The sequence below is a fragment of the Lissotriton vulgaris genome, chromosome 5 (assembly GCF_964263255.1).
Source record: "Lissotriton vulgaris chromosome 5, aLisVul1.2, whole genome shotgun sequence".
NCBI classification, from domain to species: Eukaryota; Metazoa; Chordata; class Amphibia; order Caudata; family Salamandridae; genus Lissotriton; species Lissotriton vulgaris.
This window is the reverse complement of record NC_141693.1, coordinates 875755292-875780829: the sequence shown is the minus strand read 5'-3', so window position 1 is coordinate 875780829 and position 25538 is coordinate 875755292. Positions and strand designations below refer to the sequence as shown.

The window sequence follows — 25538 nt, the reverse complement described above, 5'->3', positions numbered from 1 at the left end:
CCGCACGCCAATTTTCGGAGCAGCATTGTAGGATACCAAAACCAGTGCGGCAGTTTACTGGACATCACCTGGGTGCCTGTCGTACATGTTGTGTCAGCCATGGGACACTGGACACAGTGCCATCAACATCTCAACGCGTTCTGCTGCCTTGGGACTATTCGCACAACAGACCGCTACTGACGAGGCCTCCCCCCGCACCACCCGGGACGCCCCACGCTGTTTTTCTGTGCTGCATTGTAGGATCCCAAAACCAGTGCGGCACCCAGGCGACATCACCTGGGTGCCGTCCAGAACTCTGCACGTTGTGCTGCCTTGGGACTATTCGCACAAAAGACAGCTTCTAACCATTGTGTCTTTTTGGGTTGAAAAATGTTTAAATGTTTTTAGTTTTTGTTCCGTTCATTATAGTTAAAAGTTAATAAAGTTTTATAATCTTACTTTGTTGGAGTGTTATCTATTTTTTTAAAAACGGGTGAATGGGGCCTTGAATCGGGTTATTGTCATGTGTGGGCTTTGGAAGTGTGCTGCTGCAGGATCGGAGATTTCAAACTCAAAAGCACGTTCTTTTTCTTACCTTTCCGAAGCATGGAGCGCAATAGCAGGCAGAGAAAGGGTGATGCACGTGTTGAACACTACCTGACCTGGCAAGTTGCTGGCAGTGCCCCCCCGCCCGCTCCTGAAAGAGGGCACACACACACCGCCGCCCCGAGTACTTCACAAATCTTTAAAAGACCATGCGCTTGTTCATGAGGCTTAAATGGTTTATCCCCTCTTCTAGAACCCCTGCATCGACCCTCTGACGTTTCCTGGAAAAATTACCATGTAACACAATACCAAGCCCTGTCAGCTGAAACCCCCAAGGAATCGTGGGGCATATTATCAAGGGGGTTTATCTCCGCTTTTTTGGCTTTAAAAGCCATGAAAGCGGAGATAAAATTATCTCCCTATTACCAAGCTGTCGCTAACACCAGTTAGTGACAGCTAAAAGGAGATGGCGACCATCTTGGGCCCCGCTTTGCATGTCAGTGATACTTATCACTAATGACATGCAAAGTGGCGTGCCAAGATGTTAGCGACTGGAAACAGTCCCTAACATCGCTATCTCCTATTACCAACTTTTGGAGATATTCGCGCTAAGCGCGAATATCTCCAAAATCTAACACCTGCCCTGAGCAGTTCTTAGCCATGTTATCCAATGGGAGGTGGATAACATGGCTAAGAGCATTTGCTCGATAATACATGAATATCGCTGACTTTTCTGCGATAATAGCAAGGTTTATCTGCGATAAAAATCGCCGATGTGCGGCGATAATTTTTGTCTCTAAACAAGTTAGAGACAAAAATTATCGCTAGTTGTTCGTAATATGCCCCCGGGTTTTTGCTTGCAGAAATCGGGAGGCGGGAGACTAGCACTGAAATCAGTAGTCTCACGCCTGAATCGGGAGGGTTGGCATGTCTGAATTCTCTACAGCTGGGGCCATAAACTACATCCGCAGGGGTAGGTGATAGCCTGGGACCAGCCTGGCATCTAAAATGGCTGCCGTGCACGACAAAGTTGTGGCATTGGAAAAAAGGCAAGATGGCGCAGCCGCTGGAAGAGATGTATCAACATATATCAGCCTCCTCAGCCACCCTCAGGAAACATAGGGGATTAGGATACGTCTCCCGCACCCCCTTATACCTAGTAATTTAATTAACGAAGCACAAAATGGCGAATTCCCGTTTCGCTACCAGTTTGCGGCCCAGTTCGCGGCCCGTGAAGCGCTTCTACTTTGAAAAATCTTTTTTTTTTTCTTTTCCCCACGGGACCCTTTAATAACCCCAACAACATTCCTAGGGGGTCAAGAGGGGGATACCTTGCCCCCTTTCATTAAATTCCCCCTTCGTTTTTCACCTCTTCTTCTCTCTCGATCCTACCGAGAGACAAGATGGCGGCCGCTCCGGACTGTTTAGAATGTTGACAGACACCGGAGAGCCAATCAGCTTTCTGCGCGCAAAGTTCCGAAACGCGAAAAGTAAGCGGACCGGATCGCTGCCCGGAGCGCTGTTACAGATATATATCTTGATTTAAACGTTAATTTCTCAAAATCCACTGAAGCACATATATTGAGACCTAGCAAAGGCACATCGGGCTAACAGTCCCTACAATTTTGCCAAGTTTCGTGCAAATCCATTCAGCCGTTCGAGCTAAAAGTGAGTCCAACCGCCCTATGGAAAACTCAATGTTAAAAACGCGTTTTGGGACCCCCCTTTTTTCTCAGCCCCCCCTTGACGAAACCCCACCAAATTTTCAGGGGCTGCTCAGAAACAAAATGTGCCATTTTCCTGAAAATTTCAGCCGATTCCGTCCACAAACGCCAAAGTTATTAGACATAGAATTTTCAAAAATCCCATAGGGAATTAATCCTAACTATATATACCTACTGGCGATAGCCAGTAGGTAATATATATATATATATACATACATACAAACATATAATTGATGTTTTAATAATGTACTTTTACAATGTATATGACTTTACCACACATGCATTTGCGTTCTAATGGCATGCGTGATAAAGTCATATGCGTTGTAAAAGTTTGGGAAATGATGTCTTTGCGGAGTAATAGTCCCGCGTTATAAACATTGCGGAGTGTTGGTATGCGGGATGTTGGTTTGCGGAATATCATCACATATTCCCGGGGGAGGGATAGTCCCTTTCTTGCTATTTCTGTGGAGGCGAGCCTTGTGCCTGGATGTGCGTGGCGCGAGGCCTGTGCGCAACAGAATTAGAACATTTCCTGTGTGCGCTTCAGGCATCACCGGAAGGTAAGGCGAGATTACGTTTCCTGCACAATGGCCCCTGTTTGCGCTCCTTCCGGCCCTTGGGAATAGCGCCATGCCTGACCTCCATACAGTAAAGCAGGTGCACATCACTGGGAGTGCGGGGCAAGCACACCGGGAGCTGGAATGTACAGAACCTGGGAAGAAAAAACAATGAAATATTGGGCACAACGGTCGCTTTTTTCCTCCATAATCCCGCGCCCCGCACCCGGCACACACCAACAGCACACGATATGAGACATGGTATGAAGGTCGGAACGTACCACACGCGCCCAGCGTTTGTCACGCCCCCAGCACATGCCCACATCACAACGCAGACACGCCCACAAGGGACTACTTTGCTGGCACGGTTCTTTTACCTTTTAAATGTATATGGTGGGCATCTGCATAGCCTATGTCCTTCTGCTGCAACTGCCCTTTCCAACGCTGTATTGGGTGTTGTGATTGGTGCTGTGGTTCCTGAGATTACCCGCCTCAAAGGTTTGGGCTCTCTCTTTATCATATTAGTTTAGATCGGACTTCAACACCTAGGCTAAATTGCAACTTTAGAAAGAACACAATCTTTTCTTTGGTACTCCTAAGCAGCACTACTACCATCTCAATTATTACAGGTATCAAACCTGCTTTGCCCATAAAAAACGGAAATATCAGAGTTACAGAAACCTTTGTTCTGCTTAGTAGTAACGGTGCATAAAGATTTGCGATATGTGAATTATTTAAGAGTACTCCTTCACCACATGGAATATTTGCAGTAGGTGTTTAGTTTCATCTGCCAAAGAAGATCAATATAGCAAGCAAACCTCAGCAGGGAGTGGTCGGGAACTGTTTAATTGGGGACACCTGTCCAATGGTTCTGTTAACCTACTTCATAACAGTTATTCTGGACCCTGCAAGTATTCATTGGCCACTCCAGAGGTGGTTTACAAGAGCTCATCTCATCAATGACCACATTCGTGGCTCAGCCCATTGTTTCTAAAGATCATTTTCAATTTAGACTAAGTGAGGTATGGTACCTTCTAGACCATCCTCCTTCACTTCATCAGCAGAAGTACAGTACCTGATAAGCTCCAGTGAGAAGATCTCTTTTGTTACTCTTATTAAATCATGAATTATAATCACCCTTGCCATGGATCAGGTAAAGTAAAACTTTATTGTATATAAAAAAATCAATTGCAATAAGTAAGACAGAAAGAAAATGATAAAACCAGATTAAACCATGATAAACACTGGCCAAACTCTGATCAGACAAAGGCGATACATTTTAAGATTATGACCTGGCACTTTTTCATCAGATTGCATGTTAGATCTAGGGTTTAAATAACTTAGATTAAAAAAAAAAACTTCAGTTTGTAAACCAATAAAAGTTCTTATTGCTTCCTTAGCAGTATGAACATTCACAGCATTAAGAGGCCTGTAAGTGTTTCCTAAATAGGTATAATAATTTGGGGCAGGCAAATGATATGTTGCAGTGTTTCTACCTTGTAACCATATTGTCTACCGTATGGTGCCTTTAGTTTTTATTGAACCTCCACACTATAGTAATGCAATATACAAAAAACGAAATCGTACACATATCTTTTTTTTTGTGTGTGCTTTTAATGCAGAGGTCAAGTGCCTGTCCAAGTGCCAAACAATAATTCTGCATGGTTATAGTTTAACAGAGCATGTAGATCACTGATCCAATTGTGATCCCTTAAAGTATTCCTTATTAACTTTTCAACCCACTGAGCTCATGGATAGCTGGAGGTGTAGTGAGAAGTTGTGCTTGGGAGATAAATTCCTCCAACTTTATTGACTTACAATTGAAAAATATTTCATTAATAAACCTGTGCGCTATTGTTTGCTTTGACAAGTACATTCTGAATATTTTCCTCTCTGTTTAAGTAATCATTATTCAGTTTACTTCGCATTGGCTCCATAATGACTAATCTTTGATTGTGGGAAATGAGATGGTCAGACATGCATTTAAGCTATTTGCTGTTATTTGTAGAGCAAGGTTAGTCAGGGTTTTGCTGTTTGTGGGCCTTGAGGTCTACTGAAATGTAATCAAACAAGTTGTGCTAGCAGAATACAAGTCCTACAGAATGAGCCAAAGAATAGTCTTTATATGAATGCCACAGTGAAAGCACAAAACACACTGTCTAGTTAAAGCCTGAGGTGCAGCACCAGATTAGAGGGCTGGATGATCAGGTGAAAAGAACCAATATTCTGAGAACCTGAGCTATCCAGAAAAAACTCTGGCTTGACGGTCTAAAAGATTCAAATATGTCAACTCGGTGCAGTTTTTTTCTTCCAATTTCCACTGATAACCTAATTAATTCTATGCAGAGAGGTAGAGGCAAATGGTATCTGAAACATATTTAACATTAGAGCATACTGCCAGGTACTGTATGGGTTGAGACTTTGGCCAGGGGCAAGGAAATACTAACAACCTCAGTAATGGTCCTTTTGCATTTCACCCAGAGTGTGGTTCAGTTTGTTTCCAAATGAATTAATGTGGGTTTATGTACATCATTGGGTTGTGCAGAACCTTATTTATCAGGAAGCATATGTATCATGTTACTGAATACTGTATATGAATTTTAATAACTTATTACGTTGGCTCATATTTAAGCAAATTAAACTCTCACATAAACTTGCATGACACGTGATTAATGATTGCATGTTTACTGTGTTTGCTCACTGTTCACAAGTCGATGTAGAGGTGGAGTTTAATAAGTTTGGGTATCTTAGTATATATTTACAGAATATCATTATATGCCACAGAAATAGTGTTAAAGCAGATCCTTTGCATGGTAGAACAGTGCGTCACTGAACATTGGAGGGGTCCAGAATGTTCCATCAGTTTTTTAGCTGCCCCCTGCCTTCTTTTCCTGAAGGAATCTACATGCACTGAGATAGAGATTGAGGATGGTACTGCTGTGTGGATTGGCCCTGGATTCCTGAATATTTGGAATTCTAAAAGGTTTAATGCATGATCTGCTTCCCCAGTGTGAGGGCCAGCAGTTGTCTGCACATACCAGATCTGGGAGAAGCATGACTCTTGGTAAGGTTGAACAAGGAATATAATCTAAAGATTAGGTTATTGCATTTTTTGTTGTGTTCAAAGCTTATACATAGTGCACAAAGTCTCCTTCTAAGGCAGGAGCCTGTTCTATATTGTCCACCCAATGCCCCCTTTCCCTGTCTTGTCATTGCTGTAGAACTTTGGGGCCTTGGGCGGATGGTCTTTTTTTGATGCCAGGTTTCAAAACTTTGTATGCATTGACAATTGATGCAATTATTGTCAACCCAATATACATAGCAGGGGGCTGTGAAGTGGCTCAGTAGCCTCTATCAGGTTGCAGGCATTTGGACAATGAAATATTACTGGTTTTCAAGGAGGAAGAGTTTCTTGTGTGATAGATCAGGGTGGCTATGATTCCATGGTCTATTTAGGGCTTCACTGGCAACAGCTGGGGCCCTGCATTGCTCCAATTGATTGTAGGCCATATCATTGTCTGTTGAACGTGCTGTATGTCACCCTGTGTGTATTATTGAGGAACAAGAAGCCAGGAAAAGCTGTTCATGGTGGGTGAAATACCTTCACCTGGACAGGGGTTCTCTCTGAAGAGGGTGGGTTGGTCCAATAGAGTTGGTGAGTAATAATCCTACCATAAGGACATGATGAACCACTATGCTCCGTATCAGATCAAGTTAATATATTGGGTCTCCCTGGGATTCTGTTTGGTGCCTGAGACCGATAGGGATTGGGTTACATTTTTTATACTATTTTTGCACTGCTCGTCACGTGTGTATGGGTGCTCTGAGAGTCATGATCACTTTTGTATTTCTTGTGAATATTTGAGTTTTCCATTGTCCATTTCTTTTAAGAACTGGATAGGCTATCTTTTTCCGTGGCATGAAGATTTTCATCATGATCACAAATTTAGTGCTGTTGGAATGACCTATGAGAAAATGCAGTTTTCCAATGATGCTTGTATGTTCTTTTTTATTTTTTTAATTAAAGACACCAGTGTTGCTCTTGTGTAGTATTGCCAGAAATTATGTTTGATTATTTATGTACCGTTGTTTTGGATTATTTTACAATGGAAACTAGTCATAGTTTTTTTTTTTTGCTAATGTTGGCCAGTCTGGTTTCCGAAAACCTGTCTCCCTCTGGTATTGATTGTGACTGTTCTAACACCTACTCATCTGACCAGAAGGATCAAGATATGTCTGTATTCTTTTCAGTTGGATTTGACTCATTCCTGATGAGATCATACACATCTGGACATTTTGACTCTGGGGTGGAAATTTTGAGATGCATGCAGGGTTGTTCACAGGGTTTCAGGAAGACCAACTGAATGTATGCATGATTTTTAAAGGACCCATTTAGATTTCTACTCACTTCTTGCCTGTGGTGCTTGTATCATTCATTCCTTATGTCCTCAGAGGCTCTCTCTCCTGCTGGGACAGCAGATCTGCGTAGACCGGAACCCTTTACGTGTCCTGTAGAGATTTCAGATCAGATCGATTATGTTTTTGTAACATAAGTTATGTAAAATATATATCCATGCTCCCAAGTTGAATAGGTCTTCAGCTTCACATGCTCAGACCTCACTTTAACGAAAGCTGCTGGACAAAGGAAGCCTGCAACGGGGTCTGGACATTTTTTAATCATTAAAAAACATGAAATTCACTGAAACATCCATAGTTAAAAACTGTATTATGGTTCTTGCTCAAAACCACGGACATTTGCCAGTGGTGAAATAGAACATACACAACAAACGCCATACCACAACTTACAGGGATACTTTTGTTGTTTTATTTTTTAAGCATGGGCGGATTTTGCGGATCTGCGGTCCACGAATTCGTGCGAAATTGTAAAAAATCCACGAATTCGCGGATTTTCCAGTGAAAACTCGGATTTTTTTGCAATTGCACTATACTCAACTGGAGTACTTTCTACTGGCTAATCAGTAAGTGCTACCTCGTTGGGTAAATGTATATTGCTTTTCCTACAGCAGCTGCGTAAAGGGCCAGAAGATTTGCCTTCAGTGACCCTGTGTGCCTGTAACTTTGCCACCGTGCCAAAATGCGCCGAGGTCCCTTGAGTGAGCTGTCCATCAAAATTGGGAAAAGGCAGGAAGACGTTTGATACCGCTACTGTGTGGTGCGGGGCTTCTATGCATGTTCACATGCCTCTTGTGTATAAAGGGTCAGAGAGCGAGCAGGGCAGCAGGTGAGGAGAAAGCAGCCTCCTGGCCACAGGAGGATCACAGCGGATCACGCTCGAGAAACTCATGGATGCAAAGACCACCCTCGAGTATTACAGCTCATTTTCGATGGCAGATATGGGGTTAAAGCACACTTGCCCAGCCTCGACGGTGCTAATGTTTTGGGCTTATTAAAACGTTACTGACTTTGAGCTTCAACTCGGGCACCTGCTTTATTTGTATCTGTAAGTGCTTCCTGCTGAGGTTTAATTTTTGGGACAGGAGCCTCGTGCCAGAATGAATCCTGCCCTGCATAGTTATCCACGCAGATGCCACTATGATGGACAAAGCTATCTATCATAGTGGGGAAAGGGCGGGAAGACGTTTGGTACCGCGAGTGTGTGGTGTGGGGCCGAACCGGCGGGGCTGCTATGCGTGTTTACATGCCTCTTGTGTAAAGGGTCAGAGAGAGAGCAGGGCAGCAGGTGAGGAGAAAGCAGCCTCATAGGAACTACACGGGGATCACGCTCGAGAAACTCATGGATGCAAAGACCTCCCTCGAGTATTACAGCGAATTTTCGACGGCAGATATGGGGTTAAAGCACACTTGCCTAGCCTCGATCGTGCTAATGTTTTGGGCTGATTACAACGTTACTGACTTTGAACAGGGGTGGCTCTAGGCTCATGGTGGCCCTGGGCAGGGAGCGTAGGTAGGGCGCCCCGGAAGAGGGGGTCTGGACGGGAAGGAGCGTGGAGGCCAGTGAAGAGGGGGGGTCAGGGTGTTTGGAAGTGGAACAGAGCCGGAGGCCACCAAATCCCTGCCAGGGGGTTCCACGCAGATATGTAAATGTAAATGTAAATGTGGGATACTTGTATAGCGCACAGTTACTCTACCCGAGTGTCCCGGCGCTGTAGACTGCTGGGGAACCCGTCCTGGCTTTCCCTGTGAGATGGTCCCTTTTTGGGTATCTCCAGGGTGAAACCAGGCATCCCTGGCGTCTGTGGGGGCCGTTGTAGAGATGAGGCAAGCTAATGCCCAGAGTTGCCGAGTGTGCTCCCCGGTCGGAGTGGGCACCGATGCGAGAATTATCAGTCCGCTGATCCTGGTCCAAGACCCTGCCGCGTCGGGAATCGAACCCTGGTCCCGGGCCGTTCTCTGCACTCGGGTCTGCCGCCTCTAACCAGTGAGCCACACCTCTCTATCCTCGGAGTATCCATACTCCGAGGATTATTATATTAAGGATATATATTGGCGTGGTGGCCCCTGGGGTTTGGTGGCCCTGTGCAGGTGCACAGCTTGCAATGCCTAAGGCCGCCCCTGCTTTGAGCTTCAACTCGGGCACCTGCTTTATTTGTATCTGTAAGTGCTTCCAGCTGAGGTTTAATTTTTGGGAGAGTAGCCACGTTGCCTACTTGAAACTATTCTCTGACCCTGCTTCGAGGGTCAGAGCAGGGTCAGAGAATAGTTGCAAGTAGGCAACGAGGTGCCGCTCAGGAAACACGTACAGGGTTACAGCAGGTGCCCAAGTTGAAGTTAATTTCTTTGTAACCCTTTTGTAAATGGTTACAAAGAAGTTAATTTCAACTTGGGCCCCTGCTGCTGTAACCCTGTAAGTGCTTCATGGAAAATTCGTTCCGCTCACGGATTCGCGGATTTTTCTGCGATTTCGCGGATCGCGAAATCGCAGAAAATCCGCCAATTCCGCGAGCGGAACAAATTTTCGGCCCACACCTAATTTTAATAAGCTTTCTGCATCCACTTTTTCATCTAACTTGTTACACTCTTCCCAAATCTGCTTGCGCTACATATAGACAACATTGGTCACCATCATCATCAAAAATAGTCCTTATTCGATGTTTTGCAATCATGAAAGACAAAAAACAAACATGCAATATCATAAAATACTATATGAGATACTTTAAGAACAATAATTGGATCACTTTAAAAATTCCTATAAAATGTGACATCAAAAAGTCTCTTTTGGCCATTAAAATCATAGGTTCCTATGGGAATTAGTATCCCCTATAATAATAAAAAAATGTAAGCAAAATTAATATCCGTGATCTTAAAGGATAGTTAAAAAGCACCAGATATTAAGCAATTCCCCTGGAGATGCGATATATACGGGATAGACCAACTAATTTTATGGGCTAACTTATTGTTGGGTGAAGTTTTTGCGATTGTCTCCAAATTAGTTCTTCGCAGAGCCCACATCCAGCTAAGGAATTTTGCCATGGCTATGGCCACATCTTGACATGTATCAGTTTTCATAATGTGCAAAGCTATTTTACACGATCTCGTGCTGAGATTGCTACAAATCGGCTTGAGCCACATGTGCCGTGGACCCCTGTACGCTGGGCGCACAAACAATATGTGGGCTATAGACTCTTCCATAGTTGGACATGTGGGAAAGTTAATATCTGGAACGTTGTGCCACTTCAACGTTAGAGATTTCTAACGGGACAGTGCCTACTCTGAATTGTTGATATAGGCCTAGATGTATCATCGTTCCTATTTGCGATTTCTTGATAGCGATTTTTACCGAATCGCTATTAAGAAATCGCAAAATGGGATGTATGTTTTAAGTGGCTATTTTTTTGCGATTCCTTATTATTCCTAATTTGCGAATTCGCAAGTTGCGAATTCACAAATAAGGAATCATTTCCCATTCATTCCTATGGGCCAGGAGGCCCATAGGAATGATTGCGAAATAATTCTCAAATTGCGAATTCGCAATTTGCTAAAAGCAATTTGAGAATTATTGCAAGGGTGCAGGGGTGTCTCATGGACACCCTGCTGCACCCCTGAAACTTACATGTGTGTGCATATGGTGCACATACATGCCCTATGGGCATGTATGTGTGTCACATGCCACCCTCAAAATTGCCAAATTTTGGTTTTTGAAAGGATTTCGCAAATTAACACGAACCTCAAGTTGGTGTTAATTTGCGATTCCTTAACCTGAATTCGCAAATTAAAAAAGCTTCATACATGGCACTTAAGGAATCGCAAAATTACGATTCCTTAAATGCTTAAGCAAAATAAGGAATCGCAATTTTTTGCTAATTTCACATACATCCCAAAAGATGCAAAATGTCCGTTTGCGATTCGTTAAGACCGGAATTCGCAGAATTTCGGCCTTAACGAATCGCAAAATGCTTGATACATCTAGGCCATAGTTTCCTATCGCTGGGTCTCGTAATAAAATCCCAATAGGCTTCAAATCTCAATTCATACTTGTGCTCGAGGAAGATACCAGTTTGGGAACTACTACTCACCAGAGACATAGACTTGTTACTAATCATGTCCCTGTAGAGTGCTTTAAATTCATTTTTGTTTGGAAGCAAGTTCCCTGCTGGGTCTTCCCACAGGTGGCTAAGCCCCATATCAAATAATCTGCCCTTGATCTGTTGGAGCCATTTAATGTTTGAAGACAAGCCAACTTCTCTAATGTGCTTGACATATGGTGCTAACTCTGGAACTGTCCATAGCCGTCTCCAGTAGGCCAGGGGTCTAAAACCCGCTGCTTCCTCAAATAAGATGCAACCCAGATCTAGCAACAGTGATTTAAGGGGAGTTGATTGAGGGAGGCCAGTTAGTGATCTCAAAAAACTGTTTTGAGCAAGTACTATGGGTGATAAATTTTCGAATCCCCAGAGCTCTGCACCATAAATAATTGATGCCCTGATTTTCCCATTATATATTGTTAATGCTGGTCCTACCGGTTTGGTGTGGGACAGTCGATGTTCCTTTAGTTGGGCACCCGCTACTTGATTATGTTTAAGAACCAACAGATCTATCTGGGGTTTCCAGTTTTATTTTTTTATTTTTATTTTATTTAAGAGGTTTTCTATAGCGCTGTCAAGACCCAAAGGTATCCGAGCGCTTTACAGTAGGAGAATAGCATATAATCAACAGAAACATGACATATGTGCGGAATAACAATCAACAAGTGACGGAGTAAGAGCGGCGTAATTGTAATGCAGAACTTCCTTGGCTTCAAGATTCTATGGGGTCGCATAGCTCTGTGGTTGCTGTCTGTCCCGTGTTATCCACAACCAAGGGAACGGTTAAGGAACAGGGATTTGATCGACTTTTGAATTCCACAAAGGACGGTATGGTTCTGATGTGCGGGGGGATGGAGTTCCAAATTTTGGGGGCGTTTCCCGTGATAGAGCAATCCGCTGTTCTTTTCCTTCTAGTTTTAGGTGGGATGAGTAGGAGGGAGTTAGAGCTTCTCAGATTCCTGGATTGGCCTGCTTTATTGAGTTTTTTTGCCAGGTATTCGGGATTGCCTATATGAAGGGCTTTTGGGGTTAGGCAGGCCGTTCTGAAGATTTTTTGTGTTTCTACTGAGAGCCATTTGAGTTCTTTGAGTGCGGGGGAGATATGATCAGATTTTTTGATGCCAGTGGTCATTCTGGCTGCCGCATGTAATGTTGTTTTGATCGGTGCCAGGTGCGATTTAGGAACTCCTGTTATGACTGTGTTCCCATAGTCCAGTCTTGACAGTACCAGAGATTGTGTGGCCAGTTTGAGATCCTTGGTTGGAATGTAGGGGTTGATTTTGTTCAGAAGTCTAAGGTTAAGGAATGCACTTTTGGCCGAGTTCTTAATGTGATTCATCATGTTTAGTTTTGAGTCTAAGGTGATGCCTAGAGATTTAACAGAGTCTGCTAGAGTAAGATTCCCTTTGAGCGCATCAATGGCCTTTAGCCATTCAGTGATTTGTGGGTTATCCTCCTTGTTCGAGATGAGGAGTGTCTCGGTCTTGTCTGGGTTTAGTTTCCGGTGGTTGTTTGTTAGCCGTTCTTGAACATCTTTAAGGACAACATTTAGTCTTTGGATGTCATTGAGAGAGGAAGTTTCCAGATAGATCTGTGTATCATCCGCATAGAGGTGGAAGCAGATGTTGGCTTTTCTGAGTATTTTGGAGAGTGGTTCCATATAGATGTTAGAGTAATGGAGAGAGCACCGATCCTTGGGGGACACCCTTGTTGACTTGCTGGGTTTCGGAGGTGAAGTTCTTGATTTTTATTTTTTGCGTGCGATTGTGTATAAAGGAAGAAAGCCACTTGAGAACTACCTCACCGAGACCAGCTCTTTCTTGAAGAGCCCTGATGAGGAGTTTATGGTCCACCGTATCAAATGCTGCCGAGAGGTCAAGGAGAATGAGGAGGCAGCATTTGTCAGAGTCTAGTGATCCATGGATACCATCTATGATGTTCAGAATCGCGGTTTCTGTGCTGCAACCTTTTCTGAAGCCAGACTGGTGGGGGTCTAATAGGTTGATGTTGTCCAGATGCTGTGTTAGTTGATGAAGTATGCATCATTCAAGTGTTTTTGAGAGCAAGGGGAGGTTTGATATAGGTCTGAAATTGTTCAGATCTGTCAAATCTAGACCGTTTTTTTCAGCAGGGGGGTGACTTGCCCCTTTTTAAGGCAATCAGGAACCACTCCATTTTTTAAGGAGCTATTTATGATTTTACCCCATAGCGGTGCAAAAGCGTGTTTCATTTTCTTGATTATAGGGAAAGAATGGGGTCTGAGATATGCACTGATGGTTTGGAGGTGGAGATCAACGAGATTATCTCCGTTTCTTGAACGGGGTGAAATCTAAGCCAGGGGGTGAGAGAAGAGCCAGGAGAGAGAGCATGAGGTACAGTCATGATGCTCTTCTTCGGGTGTGATTTGTTGATGTCTAATGATAGTTCGATTCTTGCGATCTTATCTTTGAAGAAGTGGGCGAAGTTGTCACATAATTCTTTGGACGCCTGTACAGATGAGGACACTGGCTTGGAGGTTTGTTGTCTAATGATGCTATAAAGCTCCTTCGGTCTGTTTTTGGCACTGTCCAGTGCCTCGCGGAAGAAGCTGCATTTCTTGTTTTTGATGTGGTTGTTGTACTTCCTACAGGCTGGTTTCAGTTGATCACGAAGGATGGCGGTCTGGTTGTTTCTCTACTTTCTTTCTTTGGCTCTTAAGTTTCTCCTTTCTGAGTTGAGGTCAGAGTTAAACCATGCTCTGGATGGAATGGCTCTGCTCCTTTTGAGCTTTAGTGGAGCTAGTTTATTGAGTAAGGACACTAGCTCGGAATTGTACCGGTCAGTGAGGTCATCGATGGAGAGGTGGGCTTTGTTGTCCGGGAGAAGTGAGCTTATCTGATCTTCCAGGATATCCAGGGGTACTTGGGAGAGGTTTCTCATGGATTTGGGGGGGTCTTGTGGAGGTTGATGGGAGAGAATGGGGTGATTGATATGAAATAGGATCAAGTGGTGATCTGACCAGTCGACGGGAAGTATGTGATTGACCGTGATTGAGTTCTTTTGCGCAATGATGGCATCCAATGTGGCTCCTTTGTAATGTGTCTCCTGTGTAATGTGTCTCCTCTGTACAGTATTGTATGAGGTTATCGCAGAGGAGACTGGATAACAATTGGATTAGAGGATTGTTTGTCTCGTTCCATTGTAGATTCAGATCACCAAGAAATAAATTATTGGTAGCACCGAGTGCACCTTGCGCTATCAGGTCGGATAGTTGTTCTCCAAATGCGGCGTTTCTACCTGGGGGGGGGGGGGGGGTGATAGAGCAGGTGACACAGTAAAGAACCCATCTTCTTACCCATCGTTACTCCCAGATACGTAAAAATATCAGTTTGTTCCAAGGACACATTATTCATTTCTACTCTGCCTTTTACTATTTTATGTTTGTGCAACACCATGAACTTGGTCTTATCAACATTAAGTACTAGTTCATGGTCGTTGAAAAAGACAGTGAATCTGTCAAGGGCACGTTGCAGACCAGATTGAGTTTTTGACAGAATTAAGGTATTGTCCGCAAACATTAAAAGAGGTACCCTCGAACCAGCAAGAAACGGGACGTCAGTTGGGTAAGCAGTGTAATATGAGATACCTTTATTTATAAACAAGGAGAATAGGGTAGGGGCCAAAACACACCCCTGCCAAACACCCTTGTTAACTGGAAAACGGTCCGTTAGTTCGCCCTGTTGTCCCCACCTCACTGAGCATAATTGGACTCATGCATTTTAATGATAAAAACTAAGAGCTCAGGGGACATTCTTGCCTCCTTGATTGTATCCCATAACTTGTAGGGTGGCACCAGATCGAAAACAGACTTGAGGTCAATGAATGCAGCATATAAAATCCCCCCTGCTAAGATCACTATGCTCCAATAAACCATCATAAATCTGAAAACTTCATCGATGGTGCAGACATGTGGATGGAAATCCGCTTGATAAGTGGATAGATGGACTTATTGGCCTATAGTTGCTTGGACTAGCACGATCCCCTTTTTTGCATATAGGAATGATTTCTGCCCCGCGCCAGGATTCTGGCATGGGGCACCACTAGCCAAGGCATTAGAGATGATATGGATGTATTTAACCCAATTTTTCCTGTCTTGTTTAAATATGTCTGACGGAATGTATTCCGGACCAGGGGCCTTACCTGATGGCACTCCATCCAAAACTCTATCTATCTCCCCCATATCAAAGGTTAGAACAACATCAGTAATAATCTCAGGGTAGGGGGATAGAGTACCTCCTGTGGAGGCAAATTGGGCCTGAAAATGCAACACCCATTGATCTGGTAGCACATTGTTGACTGGTGCAGTCCCAATGTCACCACCACCCCATTTAACAATTTGCCAAAACTGACACAAGTTCTTCCCATTGCTAGCGTGAATCAGATCCTTCCATCTATTTTCATCATAGTTCTTCTTTGCCCTTTGTTGAACTTTTTTTGTATTCTAATCTAGCATTTCTAACCTCCTTGGGAACTTCCATCCTAATTGCCTGAGAGCAGTCCTGCATGCCTCATCATACCATTTTGCTGATTTTTGAGTTACATGCCTAGTGGAGCTTTTATTTTGGTAAAGAATACTTTCAGCTTAGCAAAGAGGTTCTCGTGGACCTTTATATGGGCAGAGAATCATCATGTGTGTCTAAGGAGGAAAGAGCTATTAATGTGTCTTCGAGGGTTTGTTTTATCAGATCTATGGTACTCTCATTTTCGGATACTGCTGCCCATTTTAGCCGCCGACCGTCTAGGGTCATAATTACATCAGCTGTCACTATTTTATTACTAGACCTTGGCAGGTCCTCACCCTTCCTTACTAAAGTTAACAGTAAGGGGTCATGGTCACTCTCTTCTTCTTTGGACCTTCATGTCCATAAGTCTTGTCCATAATTCTAAGCTAATAAGGAAATAGTCAATCTTACTACTTCTTATCCCGTTGTTGAAAGTGTGAGTGCCTTCAGTATCTGATGGTGACCTCCCATTAACTGCCCTGAGGCCCCTATCGAAGGATAAGCTTTTTAACTGCATTGCTGCCTCAGTCCATTTGTTGATTGGGGGCAGCATTAAGGATGGTATCCCCCAAATCAAATCCTCGTCTGAGCTAAAACTACAGTCATCATGGCAGAGGGGCTCGAATGTACAATTGAGGTCACCTGCAATTACCAAATAATTTGGCCCTTTCATGGCTTCAATAAGAGTATCTAGTTGGGAAATAGTTTGCGATGCTTTCCGACCTGCTACCCCTCTGGCCTACACATAAAACAATATAAGGTCTAGCTCACTTTCTGAACAGACCTTTTTGGCTAGAATATCAGGACTGTCAATTATTATCTCCTCGACCTGGTAGTGTGTCTGTTGCCTAACCCAAGTGATCAGCCCCCCACTGGGTCTCCCTTTATGTCCTGTGGTTGCCACTTTGCCAAAGGCCAAATAACCAGTGCGAAAAATCATATTTGTTGACCCTGTCTCCTGTAGAGCAATACAATTAAACCCCTCAATAAAACTTGACAAATCAGATGACATAATTTTCGAGGATAACCCAGCAATATTCCATGAGATAAGTGATATGGAGGGACAAGGTGGACTGCCACCCATTACAAGGGGTGTCAATCTCTGGACACTCTAGGTGCTTAGGGATCAATATCTGTACTCCTGCCTCAGTTAAGGGTAAGGGAATAAGTGGATTATCAGTCTTCTCTACCAATATGGGAGTGGCTGATTGTAATCCAAGGAAAGTGACGAAGTGCACACCTACTTTTTCGTTGATTTATCCATTTTGTGTTTATTCGCGTGCTGGCCCAGAATCGTGGTCTGCCCGGAGCCACGACATTATGAATGAACATCAGGAACTATGGGGCAAATTCTTACCCCATATCTGGACGCACAGCGGTAATGAAAGCATGCCAATTATGCACCATTTCGAATCAAGTTAGTTCCAAAGTTTATTCAAAAAGTTCATCCAAACTGATCATTGTATACCAAAATCCTTCAAGAACACATGCGAGGCATTTTACTGGCATAACTGTAACCTCATACGCTACAAACATGCCGAAGCCTTAATTGGTAGCTAGGAGTATATGCCGGTAGTCTTCATAAATTTCATCACGATAACCCAATGCATTTCGAGCCCTTCAAGGCTCTTCGTCAGGGGTATTTCTACAATTTAAAAGACAGTATTTCAATACCAAAATAGTGTATATTTAAGTTATGTACAACACATTTCTAGGCACTTATTTCCCCACGCTTTCAACGTTATCCCGCTAATTGTGACCGTATGTCGCCACTTCCTTCTTAATAACTGTCTGGGTAACCCTCCCTCCGTTTCATCGAACATCGATATATTTACTCTTTCCCATGTGTTCACCCTGAGATTGTAGTCAGTCATAAAGCATCTAAATTAGACAAGGGTTCGAATCTGTTGGTAAGATTTTCCTTTAACGGTCTATATATGGTTCTTGGAGGGGCCCATGTCTGTCTAACTAAGCTTGGTGGTCCCCTCTCTGTTAAGGGGTGAAGATGAGGTTTATAAAAAAAACCTAGGGGCATGACAGAGATTTTCTTCCTAAATTGCTACCCAGATGATGCAATAATAATCTAACGACATTCTCATTGTTAAAATTATCTACACAGTCTCCCCTCCCTTCCTTTTTTGAGGGTCCAATCCACGCCGAGCGTCTGGCCATAATCATATGGTTGTTAGTATCCCCATGCCAAATCCCAACACCCTTCAATTGCATATTTAGCCAATGCAAAACTTTAAGTAGTAATTGTTCAGTGATTTCAAACTGGCCTTCCCGGAGCAATGGGACATTCCTCAGAACCACCACTAGAGGGGCTGATGCCGTGGGAAGATGTAGAGACAAAAAAAATCTGTGGTTGCATTGTTTTCCAGTCCTTCAGATGCAATCTATGACATAAAATCGACAGACAGAATATAGACATACAAAAATATCGACACAAAAATATCGGAGTTCTATCTACATAATGGTAAGTACGAAAATATCGAGAAAAAAATATATCGTAATACAAAAATATCGAAGTTAAAAATATTGTTTTTTTAAATGTATTCATAATAATGTAAAAATAATTTTAAAATACAAATAATGTAACTAATTATAAATATAAACATTAAAACATATTTAAAATATAATAACTAATACATATACATTTAAAATACATTAAAAACTCTACATATAAATTAATATTCTTCAACAAAGAACGGACCCAGCCAGCTCCAGTATGCAGCCAGAAGGTCAGAAGCACCACAGCACAAACAGGGTCCAACACTCGATTTCAGGTAAGATGTTTTTTATTCTTTCGACACCATCGTGCAGACAAGGAGCACGGTCAACGCGTTTCGGCGATTGCCTTCAACTGGACCAACTAATACATACACATTTAAAATAAATTAAAAACTCTACATATAAATTAATATATGTACGTACTCCACATATTGCAACAGTAGGAAAAGCGTTGGATAGCGTAGGGGTAAAAATTACTATTCCCACTCCAGAGGGTGCAAAAGTAGGGAAAGCGTTGGATAGCATAGGGGTAAAAATTACTATTCCCACTCCAGATGGTGCAACAGTAGGGAAAGCGTTGGATAGCATAGGGGAAATAATTACTATTCCCACTCCAGAGAGTGCAACAGTAGGGAAAGCGTTGGATAGCGTAGGGGTAAAAATTACTATTCCCACTCCAGACAGTGCAACAGTAGGGAAAGCGTTGGATAGCGTAGGGGCAAAAATTACAATTCCCACTCCAAAGGGTGCAACTGTAGGGAAAGCGTTGGACAGCGTAGGGGTAAAAATTACTATTCCCACTCCAAAGGGTGCACCAGTAGGGAAAGCGTTGGATAGCGTAAGGGTAAAAATTACTATTCCCACTCCAGAGGGTGCAACAGTAGGGAAAGCGTTGGATAGCATAAGGGTAAAAATGACTTCCCACCCTACTCCCCCTTTAACACACAACACACTACACATACAAAAAAACTCAATTAATATAAATATCAATTAATCAATTAAGAACAATTAATATTATTACATTGATGTAATTATAAATTAACTAACATATTAATTACCAATGAATAATTAATTACCAATTAAAAACAAGATATTTACCAGAATAAACAATATTTATTAATACATTATTTATAATTATTATGAAATATTAAAACAACGAATTACTAATTAATTAACAATTAATGAAAAATAAATACCAATAAATACAATCTCTTTAATTAATTTAATTTAATTATGTCACACCCTATTCCCCTATAAACACACAACCCACTACACCTAACTAAATCACATACAAAATATAATTGTCATTTAATCACTTAATAATAATTAATTACCAAATAAATATTAATTAACAATAACAAAAAATAATAAATATTACTAGATTAACTCTAATTATTTTAATTAACTAATAACAATTACTTACCAATTAATTATTAATTTATAATTATTTATTAATCAACATATTAAAAAGAATATTAATTAATTATATTATAATTAAATTACTTCCCAACCTATTTCCCTATAAACCCACAACCCGCTCTGATACTAAAACGCAAAATGTAAACAAAATTACTAATTTCTAAACATACATTAAAAACATGTTTAACAAACATATAAACAATATAATAAAATACTTAACACTAAACAAAATTTCGATATTAGTAACACACACACCTTAAAATCGATATTCTGTCTAACGATATTATTGCACATCGATATTCTATACCATCGAAATTAAATCACCGATATTATTGTATATCGATATTTTAATTTTGATATTTTGTCTCTCTACCCTTCAGATGACATAGGCGGTCCTTGGCCATAAGTCCCTGATGGGGCACTAGCCTGTTTTTGCTGTGGCGCAGCTTATGTGTGTATTAGTACTTGGCACATAGTTAGCTGCTGTCACTGCAAGAAAACATTCATCGCCCGGAGTACTAGCAATAGATTAAGCAAATTCACTTGACATGTTCTCCAGATCGATGGAACTTCCAGTCATTGGAACTGTAACAGTGGCGGAATTAGTAACTGTAGTAGCGGTTGGCAATGATTTCATAGGGAGTTGATTAGTGTTTTAAAGTTTGGCAGTGACAGTGTTGCTCGTCTTACAGGGTATTGGCACAGAAGGCAGCTTGTTTTGAGCAAGTCGGCCCTCGAGAACGAAAAGATTAGACTTGGCCTGTAATTCAAAGTTATTTAATTGTTCCTCAATCTGGCTCAGTCTTTGGTTAAAAGGGTTCTAGTGACGCTAAAAATAAATTTTCCAATCTCTATCATATTGCCTCCTTATCTTCTGGGCGTGAGGCTCCTGTTGGGCCGAGGTTCAAGACTTCACAGATGGAAGGGGCACTGTCTACTTCGTTAGAAGAGTCCATTATTGCACCCTCTCCCCTTTTGTTTGTTCTAGGTACTTTGGTAGAATTTGGGATGGCTTTGATGCCTTTATTTTTGGATAGGGGCACAGATCTTGTAGAGATTCGTTGGGGTGGGCTGGATACGCACTCTTGGACAGGCTCAGCAGATGGATAAGTAATATGTGCCTCCACTGAGTCATTCAGGATCTGCGGTGAAATGCTTGCCTTATCAGTGACATTAATATTGATGTTAGAGCGACGATCAGGAGAGTGAGCTGTGGCCAAACCGCCCAGGGAAGATCTTTTGGGCAGTAAAGGGACAAGAGATAGACAGCGCTCTGTAATTGGTATCTCCTTTTCCAAGAAGAATGTCGCTCTTAATATAAATTGATCCAGTGTCCCTGACACAACTCCACTAGGATGCGCGCCTCTCCCCTTCCTTCCCGTTTACTCATCTTTAGACGCAAATTAGTGCCCAGTTGTATAGCTTAAATAGCAAAATAGTAGGTAGCTGAGTGATTTATCGAAGTCATTGACCTTGAGGTGGTGCGGTGATCAGAGGGGGAGCCCGGCCCGGCCTCATCCGGTCTGTAACAGGCTCAAACTGGCACGCCCTTGGCCTGGGCTTTGCCCGGCGCATTCCCGCATGCGTCCCGCAAAGCGGGTGCCGTGAGCTCCTCTGAAGGCTTTCCCAAGGGCATGGGTGCTCAGCTGTGGCGAGTTTGCTCAGTGCAGGGCTTCCTGGGACTGAGAGTCCCCCTCACAAATGCGGCAATTTCGGCGATGCGGCTCACCCGGCGATGTGGCTGCCCTTTGGTCACACTTTCACATTTAAAAACCGTAAGTAGTATCTTGAGATATTTGTTACTTTCCATCTCTTCTTGGCCCAACAATAGTAATAGGTGTGCTGGTGTCACCTACTGGAACTTCTGTAGGGTGCACAGCAAGCAGTCTTACTTTCAAAAGAATTTGTTGTTTCAATTAATAAAAAAATGTTTGTAGTACAGCGTAAGTAAAATAACAGTTTAAAAAAAAACCTCAAGGCATAAAATCATATACAAAAGGAATATTACCCTCTGTAAATTGAAGTCTCAATTTTCTAACTATCATACACCAACATGACAAAAAATCTACACAGTGGAGACATTAATGTGATGGTGTTCACCTTGGACCATTTTCAAATAGCAATTTTGTTTTCTGAATCGCTGTTTGGCTATCGCTATTCTAAATGTATGAAATAATTATTTTTAAATTATGGATTGCTAATGGGTCGCAAATTGACCTACATCATGAATATTAATGAGAGAGGTCGCAATTTCCGACCCACTAGGAATCATAGCTACAAGGATGGTGGTCTGCTGAGGTCAACAGACCACCATGAATGTGATTGCGTTTTTAATAAGGAAGGCTTTTTTTTAATGCAGCCCGTTTCACTTAAAGAAAATGGGACCGCATTTAGAAAAAAAAAAGTTAATATTTTGTTTGTTTAAGAGAAGGCACAATGCCTCCTATTAAACCACATTTAAAAGAACGTTTACCAAGGGGCAGGGGTCCCTTGGAGAGTCTTTCTCATTTGTGAATGGGTTACATATTTGGAGTCGGTAAAGTATTCATGTTTTGCAGCCATTTTCAGTTGCAAAACATTAATACAGCCCATTCCGATCCGACTTTTGGAATGGTTGTCCTGACCACACCGCTTCCAAATCGGTATATATTCACAAACCCAAATTGCGATTCAGCAACATGAAACTGAATCGCTATTTGGGTTTAACACATACCATAATGCCTTTACATGGTTGCAAATGTCCAGATTCTTTGAATCAGGCTGTTTGCAACCTCAAAATGACTCCTTACATCTGGCCCCGTATTTCTTGGACAAATTTATATTCCTCCTAAATAAGGTCATTAAACACAGCAGTAGTAGGTGACAATGTATTTTCAACATTTACCAATAACAATTTATATGACTATTTCCACAAATCCCTGTGACATTATTGGTACAGACTCCGAAATGTGGGTTCCATTCATAGCAATTTAAAAACTTCTGTGCTCAAACTGTATTTCTTCAAAAACCTACAGTATTCATTCGTAAAGGAAATTGTGTATAATCAAGGTCCTAATGAATCAATGAAGAGAATTTAGTCTGTTATTTCTTGCTCAAGTGTGACCTGGAAGGCATGGACAATGGAACAAAACCAAATGTAAACAGTTTTTTGTAATTCATGAAAGAACATTCCATCTGCAATGGTGTGCACTAGAAATGATTCTAATATTCACCCTAATGCTTCAACGATGTTCTCTCTGAATAAGCAGTGTCAATCCACTGCCAGCCTTCTGCACCAGGTAACAGTTGACATTTTGGCCAGGTGTCCTGAGTCAAAGCATCACTCTTCTTGGTGGTCTATCTTGCCAAAGTGAATAATGTGGAGGCAGATTCAACAAAATTCTTTGGGCCAGATTTGTGATGCTTTTTACAGGTTGCAAACGGCCCAATTCACAAAATTGGCCAGTTTGGGACTGGTTAAAAGTATTTTCCCAATGTACTAAACCCTATTTTGCAATTCGGTACCCTATTATCAAATTGCAAAATGGGTTAGCGATTCAGTATTAGGAAGCAGTGTGTTAAGGGCATCCCTACCTAATCAAGGCTTGCAGTGGCATGTGTAAATGTTATGCAACTAAAATGCAGTCACAAATCATTTGCATTTTACCACCTACTTTAAGTAGGTGGTTACCCATTCGGAAACCGGAAGGGGACCCCATCCCCTTTTTGAATGGTTGGAAAAACATTTTTTTAAACAGGAAGTGGTCCACTGCCTTCTCTCAAAAAAATCAAAATATTTTTTTTTTGTTTGTTTTTGAAACACATCCTGTTTTCCTTTAAGGAAAATGTGCTGCATTTATTTAAAAACTTAAAAGCAATCACAGACATGGTGGTCTGCTGACCTGGCCCTCATTCCTGTGACTTTAGTGATTCCCAATGGGTCGCAAATTGCGACCTACCTCTAGAATATTAACGAGGTAGGTCAATTTGCGTCACACTGGTAATCCCAAACAGTGCAAAACACACTGTAGTACATAGCTGTTCGCAGTTAGCTAATAGAGAATCACAAAACTTTGCTATTGGGTAATCGCAAACCTAAATCTATGTACATCTGGCCCTTGGTACCTTACAGTAGTTGAAATAATGTACCACAGTCTTCCATACAATCCTTTGCAACAGAGTTCATTTCCTTATAGACTCACTGCAATTTAGGTGCTTCTGCTTTGTATATGGAAAGAGCAGGGTAAGGGATGTATTACTCATTGTCTAGTGTAGGAAACTCCTGGTGCCTCTTGCCTTTTCTTGGTGTTCCATAACCTAGTTAAGGAGCTCATTGCATGCCCAGCATGCTCTGTGTTTCGCATAGTTCCTAGTTAGGACAGCAGAGTAATGGCCTGTTGGAAATGAAAGAAGTGTTATTTCTTAATCGGGATCAGGTATAGTGCAGATATGTCTTGAGCAAGGTTATATTTTATTTGAAAAGCGACTACAGCATTAGGAGTTTTCTGCCAGTGATCCAGTACCTGTTCTAGGAAATAGGATTATAAATTAAAGTCTCAGATGCTGGACTTAACAAAAGACAAATATTATTCCATCTCAACATACCTTTTTTTTCTGAGTCATTTTAATTTTCTTTGCGGTTTAATTGGGGTAGCTTGTGATGTTTGAATAATGTCAAGCAGTTTTGACCTTTTTTGTTCGTTCTTACATGAGGTAATGCCAATTTTCATCTCACATGTGATTTGCATATTGCTTGTGCTTTGGCCATGCTCTGAAGAAATAGTTGACATTATCTAAGTGTCCAGGTGCCATACAACCAGTGGCATATTTGGAACTTACCTACCAGACAATCACTATTATCTAATGTCTAGTCCAAGGCGGGAAAAGTCAAGTGTTGACTAACTTTGTAAGCCATTGCCTTGGACAAAGGGTGAAATAAAATTTGACATAGGTGACAATAATTAATAATAATAATGTGTTAGCATCCTAATTTGTTTACATTGATTACTGTGATGTTTCAATAATTTCGATCCACAAACCGCAATATGAAATAATGTAAATAACCTAAAGACTATCTTCCATTGCATCGTATAAGATGTCCGATTAATTTTTTTTGTATATTTTACTTGAATGATAACTATGTAAACCAACATTTTTTGACAGTTTATTTTCTTCATCCATATAGATCCTCATATTAAAGTCTCTGGTAAGAAGGAGTACGTGAAGGAAGCTAAAGACAGGATTATGTCAGTTCTGGACACGAAGGTAGAGTGTTTTAAGTTGTTTGACATAGTGTACATTGCTTGTGAAGGAACAGTAAAGGATATGTACTAAGTAGGCCTGGTCTGCAATTTGTAGTCAAAGCCACAATTAGTAGCACTTCTTATTTTTCACTCAATTTGATTTGCACTGAAACCCTGCAATAAGCAACATAACAAACTTGCTATTGTGGATACAGAAAAAAGCCAGAAGGAGAAGGCCAGTGGTTTACTTTTAGGGCAGATGGCTGGAGGGATCAGAAGCAATCCTGGCTGGTACACAACCCTGTGGGAGCACAAACAGGTTTCTTGCTAACACTTTTTAGTAGTAGACTCACCACACTTCGTCAGTATTACGGGGACTGGTATGAACACAGATACCAGGGCTGAAAGATGCCAGTCCACAACTGAATCTAAAGAGGTAGGCCCTGATAGCATTTATGAATTTGAGGGGTTTCCCTTTCACATGGTTATCCTTTATGTAACTGTTTATTTTTGTATTCAACATTAATAGTGTCCG

General features: G+C 41.8%; 1 protein-coding gene across 3 annotated transcripts in view; it reads left to right on the top strand.

Moving 5' to 3' along the window:
• The window catches only part of BICC1 (BicC family RNA binding protein 1), an 808889-nt gene that overhangs the window by 618557 nt on the left and 164794 nt on the right, over positions 1 to 25538 (top strand). For all 3 annotated transcript variants that reach the window (XM_086922454.1, XM_086922453.1, XM_086922451.1), the window contains exon 4: positions 24946 to 25025. In XM_086922454.1, the coding sequence (XP_086778580.1) occupies positions 24946 to 25025 (80 nt within the window). The remainder of the gene's footprint in view (positions 1 to 24945; positions 25026 to 25538) is intronic.